Source organism: Neurospora tetraspora (genome assembly GCF_033439725.1).
Source record: "Neurospora tetraspora strain CBS 560.94 chromosome Unknown B0H65scaffold_6, whole genome shotgun sequence".
Classification (NCBI taxonomy): domain Eukaryota; kingdom Fungi; phylum Ascomycota; class Sordariomycetes; order Sordariales; family Sordariaceae; genus Neurospora; species Neurospora tetraspora.
In genome coordinates, this window is record NW_026944388.1 from 2,115,619 (window position 1) to 2,129,283 (window position 13,665).

The 13,665-nt window shown below is 53.3% G+C and overlaps 4 protein-coding genes across 4 annotated transcripts; 2 read left to right on the forward strand and 2 right to left on the reverse strand.

Annotated features, from left to right (window-relative positions):
- The first annotated feature begins 944 nt into the window (after positions 1 to 944).
- On the forward strand, positions 945 to 3,569 carry B0H65DRAFT_263190 (phosphoribosylglycinamide synthetase). The gene has a single exon (XM_062822645.1). The coding sequence runs from the start codon at positions 1,043 to 1,045 to the stop codon at positions 3,410 to 3,412; it is 2,370 nt and encodes a 789-aa protein (XP_062679484.1). The 5' UTR covers positions 945 to 1,042; the 3' UTR covers positions 3,413 to 3,569.
- On the reverse strand, positions 3,502 to 5,194 carry B0H65DRAFT_263187 (chromatin associated protein KTI12). Its single transcript, XM_062822644.1, has 2 exons — positions 4,984 to 5,194; positions 3,502 to 4,908 (listed from the first exon to the last, which is right to left on the reverse strand). Exons 1-2 carry the CDS (start codon positions 4,987 to 4,989, stop codon positions 3,727 to 3,729), a joined length of 1,188 nt encoding a protein of 395 aa, XP_062679485.1. The 5' UTR covers positions 4,990 to 5,194; the 3' UTR covers positions 3,502 to 3,726.
- Positions 5,195 to 9,043: 3,849 nt separating this feature from the next.
- B0H65DRAFT_472795 (uncharacterized protein) lies at positions 9,044 to 11,160 on the forward strand. Its single transcript, XM_062827163.1, is given in 3 exon segments — positions 9,044 to 11,096; positions 11,117 to 11,121; positions 11,140 to 11,160. The coding sequence occupies 1 exon segment, from the start codon at positions 9,120 to 9,122 to the stop codon at positions 10,848 to 10,850; it is 1,731 nt and encodes a 576-aa protein (XP_062679486.1). The 5' UTR covers positions 9,044 to 9,119; the 3' UTR covers positions 10,851 to 11,096; positions 11,117 to 11,121; positions 11,140 to 11,160.
- B0H65DRAFT_541231 (cyclophilin-like domain-containing protein) lies at positions 11,148 to 13,444 on the reverse strand. The gene is made up of 2 exons (XM_062829169.1): positions 11,852 to 13,444; positions 11,148 to 11,538 (listed from the first exon to the last, which is right to left on the reverse strand). Exons 1-2 carry the CDS (start codon positions 13,410 to 13,412, stop codon positions 11,507 to 11,509), a joined length of 1,593 nt encoding a protein of 530 aa, XP_062679487.1. The 5' UTR covers positions 13,413 to 13,444; the 3' UTR covers positions 11,148 to 11,506.
- Positions 13,445 to 13,665: the final 221 nt, after the last annotated feature.

Consider the following 13,665-nt stretch of genomic DNA (forward strand, 5'->3'; position numbering starts at 1 on the left):
AAAGAGGACCTTTTATACTATTGGTCATAGGCGTCTATCAGAACCGAACATTTATATAGACTAGTCAAAACCTTGTGCAACCGTTCCAAAATCGAAAAGAAATTTTCGCCCAAACATGCTTGCAGTACCCTTGCCGGACCCTGTTCTCAGACCCGGGGTTCCCTCTATGGATCTGGTTGCAAAAAGTTACCCGATCACGATTCTGACCGCAGTCAGTAGAAAAAAAGTTCTGGATCACGCTCTAACACAGGCTGGGGTTACCATGCGACGGTATCACTATCATATGGCACCACCCCAGGTGCCCAGGTCTCCGCTTGTTGATATACTACCCCATCACCCCAGCTACGAGCTTGTGAACCTCTTTGGCCAACATGCTATGGCATCGAGAATGGTTTGTTCTCAAAACCTCTTTTTTTAAAACCACTCGGCGGGATATCGGAAACTGGCGTTGAACACCAGCCCCAGTCATCCGCTATCGGACACGGTTAGCAGGTTCTCCAGGTGTAACAGCTTGCTTAGCCTACTGCAAATCGTCGGGCAAGATCAAAAGGAAGCTCAATGTCCCATAGGATCCAATGCTGATAAACTGCATCCATCACCATGTTCTGGACCGATGGAGTTCAATGCCAGACCCGCATGTCGACAAGGGAAAATTTGAAAGATGGGAGATAGCGTCCTAACATCGCATGCAACTGACAGCTCTGTTGGACTGCGGTCCGATGCTCAGCAGCCGCTAAGCTCTTATCAGCTAGCGACCAGAAAAAAAAAGTGAAACGGCAAGGGCGATTTCCTATTTCGGAGCGATCTGGCAATGACTCTCAAAGTGACACGGGATTGGCCAATTCGTGTGACTCTTCCGTCGCTTAACCAGTCAGCGCGCGTGCGATTGCGGGGGAGGGGCTTCGAGGGGTAAATTGAAATTTCTCGTCGCCAACCTTCCGTCTCACTTTTCCCTCCTGGTGCTGATGGAAATGGAGGTCAAGAGGATTTGGTGTCGCCGAATTCTCATCGACCCAGACCCCTAACAACAACACAAATCACAATGTCGTCACTACGCATTCTCCTCATCGGCAGCGGCGGCCGCGAGCACGCCCTGGCTTGGAAGCTCAGCCAGTCGCCCAGCGTTGAGTCAATCATTGCGGTCCCCGGCAACGGTGGTACTGCCGGCGTCCCCAAGGTCACCAACAACAACACCGTCTCCGAGAACGACTTTGCTGCCCTTGTCGACCTCGCCAAGAAGGAGCGCATCAACCTCGTCGTCCCTGGCCCCGAGCAGCCGCTTGTCGATGGCGTCGAGAACGTCTTCCGCGAGGTCGGTATCCCCGTCTTTGGTCCTTCCAAGGATGCTGCGCGCATGGAGGGCAGCAAGACCTTCTCCAAGGACTTCATGAAGAAGCACAACATTCCCACCGCCGCCTACGAGAACTTCTCCGACTACGAAAAGGCCAGCGAGTACCTCAAGAAGGTGGGCCACAATGTCGTCATCAAGGCTACTGGTTTGGCTGCTGGCAAGGGTGTCATCATCCCCGAGTCTCAGGAGGAAGCCCAGCAGGCCCTCAAGGACATCATGCTGGAGAAGCAGTTCGGCAATGCCGGCGACGAGGTCGTTATCGAGGAGTTCATGACGGGCGACGAGCTCAGCATCCTCTCCTTCTGCGACGGTACTACCATCAAGTCTCTGCCTGCCGCCCAGGATCACAAGCGCATTGGTGAGGGCGATACTGGCTTGAACACGGGCGGTATGGGATGCTATGCGCCCACCAAGATTGCTACCCCTGCTCTGCTTGCTCAGGTTGAGCGCGAGATCCTCCAGCCGACCGTCGACGGCATGCGCAAGGATGGCTTCCCCTTCAAGGGCTGCCTCTTCACCGGCTTGATGATTACCCCCAACGGCCCCAAGGTCCTCGAGTACAACGTCCGCTTCGGCGACCCCGAGACCCAGACCGTCCTTCCTCTGCTCAAGTCCGACCTCGCCGAGATCATGGTGGCCTGCTCAGGCCCCCTTCCCCTCCTGAAGTACGTGCCCGTCGAGGTCGAGCAGAAGTTCAGCGCCACTGTGGTCGTTGCTGCCCCCGGATACCCCAACTCCTACCCCAAGAACATCCCCATGCAGGTATCTACACCTCCTGCTGGTACCAACATTTTCCACGCGGGAACCAAGCTATCTGGCGATTACCTCGTCTCTTCCGGTGGTCGTGTTATCGCTGCTGAGGCCGTTGGCGAGTCTCTGCGCGCCGCTGTCGACAAGGCTTATGAGGGCGTGAAGCTCATCCAGTTCGACGGCATGTACTATCGCAAGGATATTGCTCACCGTGCTTTCCGCGACGACAAGTCTTCGTCTGACAAGCTTACCTATGCCCAATCTGGCGTCAGCATTGACGCCGGTAACGAGCTTGTTGACCGCATCAAGGCTGCTGTCGCTACTACTCGCCGCCCTGGCGCTGATGCTATCATCGGTGGATTTGGAGGCGAGGTCGACCTTTCTCAAGCTGGATACCCTGGGGCTCCCATCATTGTTGGCGCCATCGATGGTGTTGGCACCAAGCTCATTATTGCCCAGAAGATGAACAAGCACGACACCGTTGGTATCGACCTGGTCGCCATGAACGTCAACGACTTGGTCGTTCAGGGTGCTGAGCCTTTCATGTTCCTCGACTACTACGGCTGCAGCAAGCTCGACGTCTCGGTTGCCGCCGCTTTCGTCGAAGGTGTCGCTCAAGGTTGCAAGGATGCCGGCTGCGCGCTGGTTGGTGGAGAGACCGCTGAGATGCCCGACCTCTACACTGGTGATGACTACGATGCTGCCGGTGCTGCCATTGGTGTCATGAAGGCTGCCCAGCGTCTTCCCAGGAAGGAGGCTATGGCTGAGGGTGACGTGCTCATTGCTCTTGCCTCTTCCGGTGTCCACTCGAACGGCTTCTCTCTTGTCCGCAAGGTTGTCGACAAGTGCGGCTTGTCCTACACCGACAAGGCACCCTGGGACAGCTCTGCCACCGTTGGCGAGAGCCTCCTCACCCCCACTCGCATCTACGTCAAGCCTCTGCTCAAGGTTCTTGCTCAAACCGGTGAGGCGGTCAAGGGTATGGCGCACATCACCGGTGGTGGTCTGACTGAAAACGTTCCTCGCATGCTCCCCAAGCACCTGGCTGCCGAGATCGACGTCGCTACCTGGGAACACCCTCCTGTGTTCAAGTGGCTCAGAGAGTCCGTGATCCCTACTGAGATGGCGAGAACGTTCAACAACGGTATCGGTATGGTCTTGGCTGTCGCTCCTGAGGCTGCGGATGCCGTGGTCAAGGGCCTGGAGGCTGAGGGCGAGAAGGTCTACACCATTGGCAAGTTGGTCAACAGGGAGGGTGGCGAGAAGGGTGAGTGGTGTGTTCTGAGGAACTTGGAGAGCTGGGCTGCTTAAATTGGGGAAAAGGCGTAGATACCTGGTCACATAACATGGATGGGAAAAAATGGGTTTACAAAAGGGTTTAGGGTTGAGGTGTTGCGGACTGGAACGGGTTACATGAAGCGGAACAAGGATATCTAGATGACAGGATTCAACTCTCTGAATACAGGGTAGCATGTCAAATGCCAATGGTTTTGTTTGATTTGATATTGGGTATCCATGGGGCGCAAGATGTGATGTGTTGTGAGAAGAAGGTGAGTGGAGCTTCATGGTTATGATTCCGTAGCATCCTCCATCTCCAACCATACGGTATCTACAACCCACCCTCCTCACATCTCCTTCTCAAAAGCATCATTCAAATACCCAACAAAGCTCTCCCTCAACCTCCCCGCCGCCAACGTCCCCACCGCCTCCAACCCAATCCCACCTCTGTTCAGCGCCACAAACGCCCTCCTATACCTCTGCAACTGCGGCAATCCAACCTTCTTCCCCGGCAACTCCACCTCCAACATCTCCTCCCCCTCCTCTTTTCCTCCACTCCTCGACAACCTCACAGTCCCGCCCTCCCCCACCTCAGCCTGCTGCTCCAAAATCCGCTTCACAATATCCTGCGTCTCTTTTTCGAGAACATACAAGTAATCCCCGCCGGGATCCTTATCCCGCTGCACCGTCGACTTATTCGCCCGGATCAGTTTCTGGGGTTTGTTGACGATTACTTCGTCCCAGATCTGGTCAAACACTTTTTGGGTGTCGGTGGGCGTGTCGTCCCAGGTCAAGATGAAGAGCGGGGAGTCCCACCGGGACATGGGGTTGGGTTCCTCGTAGCGGAAGACGAGGTTTTCCCAGTTGGAGCGGGGGAGGAATGGCTCTTGAGAATCGGTGGGGGAAAGGGCAATGTCTTCGAAGTCGGGCTGGTTGAGGTCTGATTCGAATTGTTTTTGTTGCCAGTTTTGGTGGGATTGTTGGTAGGTTTCTGGGTGGAGGTCGCCGGATTTCGGTGCTGCCTTTGTTTGTGATGTTTGTGTTGTTGTCGTCGAGTCGTCTTTTGTTGTGGTGTCCGCATTTTGCTCCTGCTGCTCCAGCCTCCGTATCCTAGCCTCATTAACCCCCCTCGCCCTCGCCACGGGACAGCCGATTTGCACCAGCCCAAACGGCGTCTGCACGTTCTTGGCCTCGCAGTACAGCTGGTACCGCCACCCCTTGATGTAGTTCAGCGTGTCGAGAATGACTATGTCCCTGGGAGACAACACGCGCTTGACGGCGCCGTAGAGCGCGGCGCGCGCATCTTTCTCCGAGGCATTGGCGGAGCGTACGTGTGCGGGTGTGTGGGCTGGGTCGAGGTCGTAGACGGAGCGCGAGATGGAGAGGCTCTGGTCGGAGATCAGGTGCAGGCGGAATTTGGAACTCGAAGATGTGGAGGACTCGGCGGCGATGCGCTCGGTCAGGTAGTCGTAGAGTTGAGCGGCGCGTGTGGATTTGCCCGAGGTGGGTAGGCCGGTTATGAGGATGAGCTGGAGGGGGAGGGAAGGGGATGGTTAGCGATGCGACGGAGGAAAAGATGAGAGATGAGCTGGTCGTGGACTTACCGGCATGTTGATAAATTATTCATGGGACTTTGGGTAGTTGGATGATGTCTATAAACCCTCGGTACGTCGTGGAAGAGATGGTAATCGTCTTTGTGTAAACGATGTTCGGAGATCCGTCATCGCGGGGTATGGATTTGCGATTTCTCGATAGTAACTTTCGAAGCGAGGTGCCCCACCAAGCTGCTATCAGAGTGCCATGTCTTGGCATTTCTGGACTGCTGGAATCCCTGGGACGGCTTTCCGCCTTGTGGGCTTTCTTACATCTAATAACTATTCAGTATTTTTTCGAAACTCAGATCATTGTGATTCTGACAGACTGTCAAGTCAGTCTTATTTTCTTATATTTTTGGGAGCTTATTACGGGCAAGTTGCGATACCGTAGTTGAACGGCAGCTGTGGAGTGTGTACGCTACTGTTTAACATGTGAGTCTCACTCTATATTGAAAAAAGAATGCCTAAACATTCGGAAGCGTAATGAAGTAGCGAGCTTGAGAAAGAAGGAAAAAACCAGATTCTAACAAGCCGTTCAAAAGCGGCCAGTCACTGTGCCGGGCTCCTCTTTTGTGTCCGGCCGGGAATCCGGACGGGACTGCGGAGATGTGGGGCCGGTTTTGTGGGGAACACCGGACATCAACGTCGAATCGGTATGACAAGGTTTCTGACATTGAAAATCACTATTCAATCACTTTTGATAAAAAAACTAGAAAGCGGGTAGTGTATCCATACTTCGAGATTATTTGCAGACATGGATGGCAAGGAGACATCACATGGCGAGATCTGAGAAGCCGCTGCACCGCCCCAGCCGATGCGGCGATGCCCTGTCGCTTCGCTTAGCTGCTTTCGCACGAACTTAGCTGTACCGTGGCTGATCTGTTCGGTTATCTTGCCGGTCACGTCATCTGAGTTCTGTTGAAGGTCATCAAAATGATGGTAACTAGTCGACTGTAGATTAGTTTTTGGGTAGATCTGGTTGCTATTTGGTCGGAAGTCGAAAGCACAAGTTTTCGGAATGTTTGGATCGCAGATGTGTCATCATAGGATCACCAGATAAAGGTAATGAGACAAAGCCTCGGTGAAGGTTTAGGGTTACCGATATCAACCAAGCAGGTTGAAAGACCATCATAGTCCTTATCAGCTACCGAGACCACTGCTTTGTACCGTCATACTGTGTTATCAAAAACCTCCGCGTCAGGCTAGATTTCGAAGGCGGACTAAACTACGTGAATTGTGCAAATTGTACACTATTTTTGATACTATCGACCATCTCCGGTTGGTGTTTATGACGGACAGCAGAAAACAGAAAATAGAGTTACATCCACAGACTTACCTTCACACCATCTCCACTGAATGTGTGGTGCCCATTGAAGGGTAACACTGGGGTGGATGGGTGTGTAATCTCAAAAGTTGGCTGCAGGCCAAGCCTGCCAAATGGGCGCTCCCGGAGCTTTTGTATAACCATAAGAACACAGGTAAGGCTTTCTAGCTCACCAGCAGCCATGATTGGTTAGCGGAAGCGAAGATTTGTTCTTGAATGGGAACGAAAGCCTTGTGTATGCTCAGTAGCTGCATCTGTATCGCCTTGTGGGTATGGTTTATGGAAGCACATAGGACCCTGGTGGCTTCAGTCCCTTTGGTGAACCACAAATCCGGCGGTATGGAAACGTATATGTCCTTTCATGACGGTGGTCTACTCCTCGGTTAAACTCTGTGCTGCTTGAAGCTTGAGCACCCCGCCGCAGCCATGCTTTATGGTATCGTGAATTATTGCGGAATGACAGATTCGTAAGGTATGTTCCTAAAAGCTTGCCATTGATATTTGACTGTAGCAGCCCATAACATTCGCGGTTTTGATGTCATCCACGTCAAGTCGTCTGTCTGTTGGTGCCATGGAGATAGCAACTAATCCATCTTTGCCTATGATAAAGGTCAAGAGCGTGGCCAAAGTCTTGATGGACAACGATAACGGATCCCAGCCGGAGTAAGCAGGGTTCAGCCCACACCATGGCCCAAGTTGTGTTGTGTAACAGCTGGCGTTCCGGCAAGGGCCTGGGTTCATTCGTAAATGCTTCGATTTTAGACTTCGTTTTTGGGTCAATGAGAGGAGAGCCCCAATATCTCCCGTTGACTCGTGGCGCATACAACTGATGCCATTGCGGGCTGGACACGGGCTCAGAGACGGGAAGTAAGGCATAGTCAACCTGAGATGGTCGACGATATGCAATGACGGGACGGTTCCAGGTAAATTTAGCTCGATCTTGCAGATGACGGAGATTGAAAGTGTTGGTGAAACCATTCCAGAAAGCTTCCGCACATGAGTAACATCACCACTGCAAAGTCGTCAGGAGGCGGTGCTCAACCCTTCAACATGCAATGTCATTATTGTGAAGGGAAGTGGTTTACGGAGAGATCCGACTTTCCGTTGCGGGGGATCAATTAAGCTTTTGATGCCCCTGATCCCGTGGGATAACTGTGGGTCTCGGTGGCTTGAGTGGGTCAATATTGCTCTCGCATAGGTAGCCCAAATAGGAAAGGGCAGCCGAGACAAACCAATGAGGTGACTCCGACCTCGACAACATCACAACTTCTCCCCCCAACTTCACCAACATCACACCCGCCCAATCGACAACCATGCTCTCTTCTCTCGCCACGAATCTCACGGCGGATTGGTTTGACCTTGCCCCAAGATATCGGCGTAAAATGATACCGTACCAGTCCAACATGTCATGAGCCGAATGCGGAACTCACTCATCGTCCACGGGGGCGCTCGCGGATGAGGCTTGTAGCCATGTCTCGCTCTCTTTTCGACTTTATGAACCCGCCATTGTCCTGACATTCCATGTCCCTGCCAAGTCTTCGGTGAGGCTGTGCGTACTGCTACCGAGCAGGTAAGGCAAACCAGCCCAGTGGTCTTCTCTTCACGTCCTCCACACGCCTGGAGCACCACTCACAGACTGCCGTCACCTCCCATCTGCGCATCGCCATAGCCATAGCCCTATGCACAACCGATCGAACAGACAGGCTAGGCTCGGCATGGCTCATCATACTGGCACCATCACCAAATCTATGTAAAAGGCTGCCAGTCTCGAGACGAGACTTCTCATTATACATATCCTTCTTCGAGGCCTCCTTCGAAACCCACCTTGACCTATCTCATCAAGTTAAGTAAGGCCTGCCCGTTGACCGGATCCCATCTTGCATCGGCAGGTCTTGTCCCACCTTATTCGACAGCCAGCAAACCAGGACGAGTTGCTCGACATATCGACCTTCCTCTTTGATACAGACCACATTCAATCCTCAGTACGCCTACTTGAACGCCTACTACTAGTGTACTCCGGTCTACCTTCGAGCAACTGTACAGGCCATAGTACCTTACCAGATTTGGACACAACCGTGGCGTCGAGCTGCCTCTGGCTATTGCTACCACTTGCGCTCTACGCAAGCTGAACACCAAGGCCCCGGCCTATTCGTCACTTGATTGATCAAACCCACTGAATTCGGTGCGGCACTTCGGAAGTCGTGAACATGGTATTCTGCGGGAAGCCAAGCAAAGGGTGCTCTGTGTGCCGGAAACGTAAGATTCGCGTAAGTCACCACTTTTGGCAGCTCCTTCACACCTTGTCCGTTATCCATATTCCCGGATCATATCATATATACCCAAGAGATGACCACCGCCCCCACTCCTCCCAGCGGATGAGCAGCCAAATATTGAAGGCGGCGCCCTAAGACCTCCCCCACAACTCCCCCATCCCATATCATTCGTCCCGCCCTCCGGCTTGCTCTAGTCTCATGTAATGCACATGTACAGCACATATTGGTTAACATGCAGCTAGTGCGATCAGAAATCACCGGGCTGTGGCCAGTGTGAAAAGAGAAAGGAGGAATGCCCTGGTTACCGGAACCTGGTTGATTTGATGTTTCGAGATGAGAGTCGCCATGTCGAGGACAAAGCCAAGGAAAAGGCTCGAAGACGTCCCCGTCCCACCGTCAAGACGCCGAGATCTCCCAGTTCCACGAGTAGATGCTCAACAACACCGGAGCCTCGACAAAAATCACTCTCGCTACTCGTTCCAAGCCCCAGCAGGCCCACGAGCTCGACACCCGAAGCGGCTTGGTCGGAAGATGACGACAGTGTACCGATGTCTCCCGATTCGGGAAGCTGGCCAGTCACCCCAGCAGTTGCCCTATTGTATGATGTTTCCCCACGTTGTCAGCAGCAAGGCATCGCCTATTTCTTTTCACGATATGTATCTGTTGAAGAGACGACATGCCACCACAACTTCAGTTTTGTCTTTGACGTATGGAAGCCCACCTCAGTGGCGCAGGACCGGCATGTTGACAGCGTCCTTGCCAGTATGACGGCTGTGGGGCTGGTTGGTCTCGCAGGCGTCACTCGATCACAAGATATGATGGAAGCCGCTTGGAAGTCCTATGGGACCGCTCTTCGCTTGACTAACCACGCTTTAGAAACGCCCATCGAAGCCGTCAAAGACACTACGATGCTCTCGGTACTAATCCTCGGCCTTTTTGAGCTGATAGCTGAGCATCCTTCCCGCATGCGGACTGTCGAAGCTTTTCAAGAACACATCAACGGCGCAGTAGCTCTCGCAAAACTGCGAGGAACTGCACAGTTTCAGACAAAAGCAGGGGTCAAAATGTTCTCGAAGCTTTGCCAACGGGTTATGCTGAGCTGTCTCCAGTCCAGAAAGCCCATGCCAATGCCGCAACCACTGATTGACTTATGGCATACAATGCCTCAACCAATCCAACTTAAGGGATTCGGAGGCCTTACGCTCTCTGCGTTACCACTCATGCACGACTTCCTACAACTGCGTGCCGACATCCTGAGCGGAGTTTTGGTAGACTCGGATAACATCCTGGCGCACCTTTTCAGAATTGACGAGGGATTCGAACAACTATCCGCCCAATTCTCCCCAGACCTGCCGTACAAAACCTTCCGACTGACGAGACACCATCCGGCGGTGCTGAACGGAGTCTGCAATGTCTACTCCACGCTATGGGATACCACATTGTGGAACAGTCTTCGTATGCTCAGGATGCTTCTGTTGGAGACGATTATCTGTGAGATCCAACAGCTTTCACGGGGCCTCTGCCTAAAGCCAACATCGGGCCCTTACGCAGACCAGTTCACAGGCGCAAAGCGCAAGTTGAAGGAAATCCTGGAGGCAATATGCGGCAGTGTGCCCCAATTGCTTGGGCTCGTGGATCCCACAGATGGCAGTGTCGACAACTCATGCTCAACGCCAATATCGAGTGTCGAAGTCCGCGAAACCCCCAGTCCACCAACGTCCCCATCAGCCCGGTCATCCGATTCCGGCGGTAGCAGCCAGAGCCCCATGGACCCCGCTAGGATTCAATGTGCGAACCTCACCATCCTTCACCCGGTAACACCCGCTTCAACAGACGCAGAAGAGGAGGCTAGCCGCTTTGTGCTTTTGGTATCAGCCACAAGCCCGGTGGTTTGGCCATTGTACATGGTCGGTATGTCATCGGTATGCACGGGGCAGGTGAAGAGTTACGTCGTGGGCAGACTGCGCACGCTGTATATGGAGACGGGGGTTAAACAAGCAGATGCCGTGGCCAATTTGCTTGAGGAACATGATACCATCGATGTAGATGAAGATGGATACGGGAATGGGCCAGAAGAACAGTCGCTGTGGTTGCCAGGACTGGGAATTGGATTGGACTGGATGAATACGGGTGAAATGGAGGATATGCCGGTGCATCTGCGGGTGGTTCAGCAACAGCATGAGCTGTTCCATGAACGACTTCGACAGGAACAGGTGTATCATGGTGGGCCGGTCATGATGGAGGGTGGGAAAGGAATGATTGATCCCCAGCTGATCTGACCTTCGCGGACCTGCGAATTTGGGTTAATATTCAAACCGGAAATGGAGAAGTTGGGTGTACGATACGCACTGGGTCAAAGGGGATAGGCCGAAGTATCTAAGGACTATACCACACCGTCGCTACGGGTTGAGACGACCAAGGATAGCAACACAAATACACCAAAAGACCAAACAAATGTACAGTCCGATACTGGTTTGTTTGTTAGCTCGAGACCTCGGGTCAACTTCCCTAGGCGTTTCTATATCTAATTGATTCGTTTCGTTCTATGCTTAAAGCGTAATCTTACCTTGAATATGCTATTTCCGAAATTCAATATGTGATATTGAATCTTCTTAACAGCTTTCTGAACCGTACCTAGCCATTCATTTTATCCTTGTAAGGTTTGGGACAATTCGGGATACATTGACGTCCAGTATGCCAGGAGTACTACCAAGCTAACAAATAAACTAGCATTAGATTGTACAAAGTCAGGAATATGATACCAAAGACATGGGAGAACATAGAAGGGACTATTAATGACCTTGATGGGGGTATCTGTTTTCTAGGTAGTGCGCAATTTTCCCTGTACTTAATGCAATATTTTTCTCTCTCTATCAACCCCTGATGTAAACAAACAAACAAACAAGCAAACAAGCAAATTATGCCCATGAACCTTTTAGGACCAGTACCAACCGGGGCCCAACCGAACTCCAAAGCTGCTATAGAGTGCTCAAACAAATAATTTTTGACTCCAGTGCACAAAATCACCATCCATCGAAATTCCCAAACCCTCCTCCCATCTTGGCCTTTTTCCTCACCGGCTCTTCCCACGTATCAACCTCTTCTTCCTCTGCAGCAGCAGCTGCTTTCCGCGTCGCCACCGGCGTCGTCGTCGTCGTATTCGACGCAGCAGCTTTCTTCGCAGCCCCCACATCCAGATACTTACCCACCTTCGGCCCTCCCCCTCCCCCCTCCCCCATCCCTTGCCCCTCCACCGTCCCATCAGCCCGTATCCTCTTACCCGTCCACGTCGTCCGATCATCCTCCGTGCCTCCCCGTCTCGCCACCTCCCGCTTCCTTTCCTCCTCCCCTTCCTTTTCTTTCTTCTCTTTCATCCACTCCGCAAACGGGTCGATTAGCACAACAACATCCTTGATGACAATTTTGTTTAGAGGTCGATCCGATCCATCGGTAGCCACATTCTCCATGGCCGTCAGCGTCGTGTCTAGTCCTTCAATGACTTTAGCGAAGATGGTGTGTTTCCTGTCCAGGTGGGAGGCGGGGCGGTAGGTGATGAAGAATTGGGACGAGTTGGTGTTTTTGCCTTTATTCGCCATGCTCACGATTCCTCGAGTGGAATGCGTGTTAGGCCCTTCGAATTCATCCTCAAAGTTCTTGCCCCATATTGAACTACCGCCCCGCCCCGTCCCGGAGGGGTCGCCGCCTTGGATCATGAAGTTCCTGATGGACCGGTGGAAGGCGACGTCCCGGTAGTAACCCTTTTCCGAGAGGCGGAGGAAGTTCCAGACGGCTTTGGGGGCGAATTCGGGGAGGAGTTCGAGGGTTAAGGGGCCGAGGTTGGTTTCCATGCGGACGTAGCCCTTTGTTTTGATGCGGTGGGTGGGTTTGAGGAGGTATTGCTCGTCGGACAGGAGGGCGAGGGCGCCGGAGGTGGAAGGGGTCAGACCGGTCGAGGTGAAGGAGGCGGCGCTTAGACCGGTTGTGTAGGTCGCTGCGTTGGCGGGGCGTTTGCGCTCTTGGATTAGGGAGTGGCGGGCCACGGTGGGTTTGTTGTTCGTGCCGGTGGCGGAGGAGTTGGTGGTGAGGGCTTGGGTGAGACGGTTGACGTCGGCGCCGCCGGCTTGTCGGGCTGCGCGGGCGCGCTCGACGGCTTCCTTGGCGCGGAGAACCTTTTCGCCTACGCGGCCGAGGGCTTCGATGTTGACGGTACCGCCCTTGCGCTCTTCTTCTTGTTCCTTGGTGAGAATGGCTTCCTGGCCGTCTTGGAGGTATTTGAACTGGCTGAGGTCGCGGCTGGCGGAGACGTTTTGGGGATCTTGTAGGGTGATGATGTCTTTGCGGCCGAACTCTTCGTCGTCAACCAGGTCGCGCCACATCTTGGACTTGATGTTCATGCGCTCGACCGTTTCCCAGGCGAAGACGTTTGCGTAGGAGCCATGGCGGATGGCGACGATGTGGGTATTGTCGGTGAAGACTTTGAAGGTAACGGGATCGATGAGGTCGCCCTTGTTCTCGTCCGAGTCGGTGGTGTCGCCGTTGCGCGCAAAGTTGAGCTTGATCAGATCCTTAGCCAAGAGCGGTTCGCCGTTGACGGGGTTCGTCTTGTGCTTTTCGAGCCATGAGCCGATGACTTCGACGTCGAAGATGGTGCCGTCGGGGGTGCAGACGGGGTTCTTGAAGGGTTGGAGACTGGCGGCGCAGAAGTTGAAGGGAAGTTTCTTGAAGTTGGCACCGCGTCGTTGGGCACGCGCACCGGCATTGGCACCGGTACTGGCGCCGTACGCGTCCGAGGACGACCACTCGGAGTGGGTGATGTATAGTTTATCTGTTCCTTTGCCCATCTTGTCGACTTGGCGGGTTGGTGTTTGCGACAAAGTCTAGAACTTGGGAACAAGTCCAGAATCCCGGTCCCTTAGCTTTCAACGGCCAGGTCCCACACGTCTTATCTTATCCGCCTGCATGACATGACATGAGCTTCGTCAGCCGCCCCCACAACCCGCACTGTACCAAGAAGCTGGAACAGCCCTGACTGAGGTGCCCGTCTTGGCCCAGTTGAAGCAACAGGGGACTCGGCCAGTGTGAGCAAAACTGTGC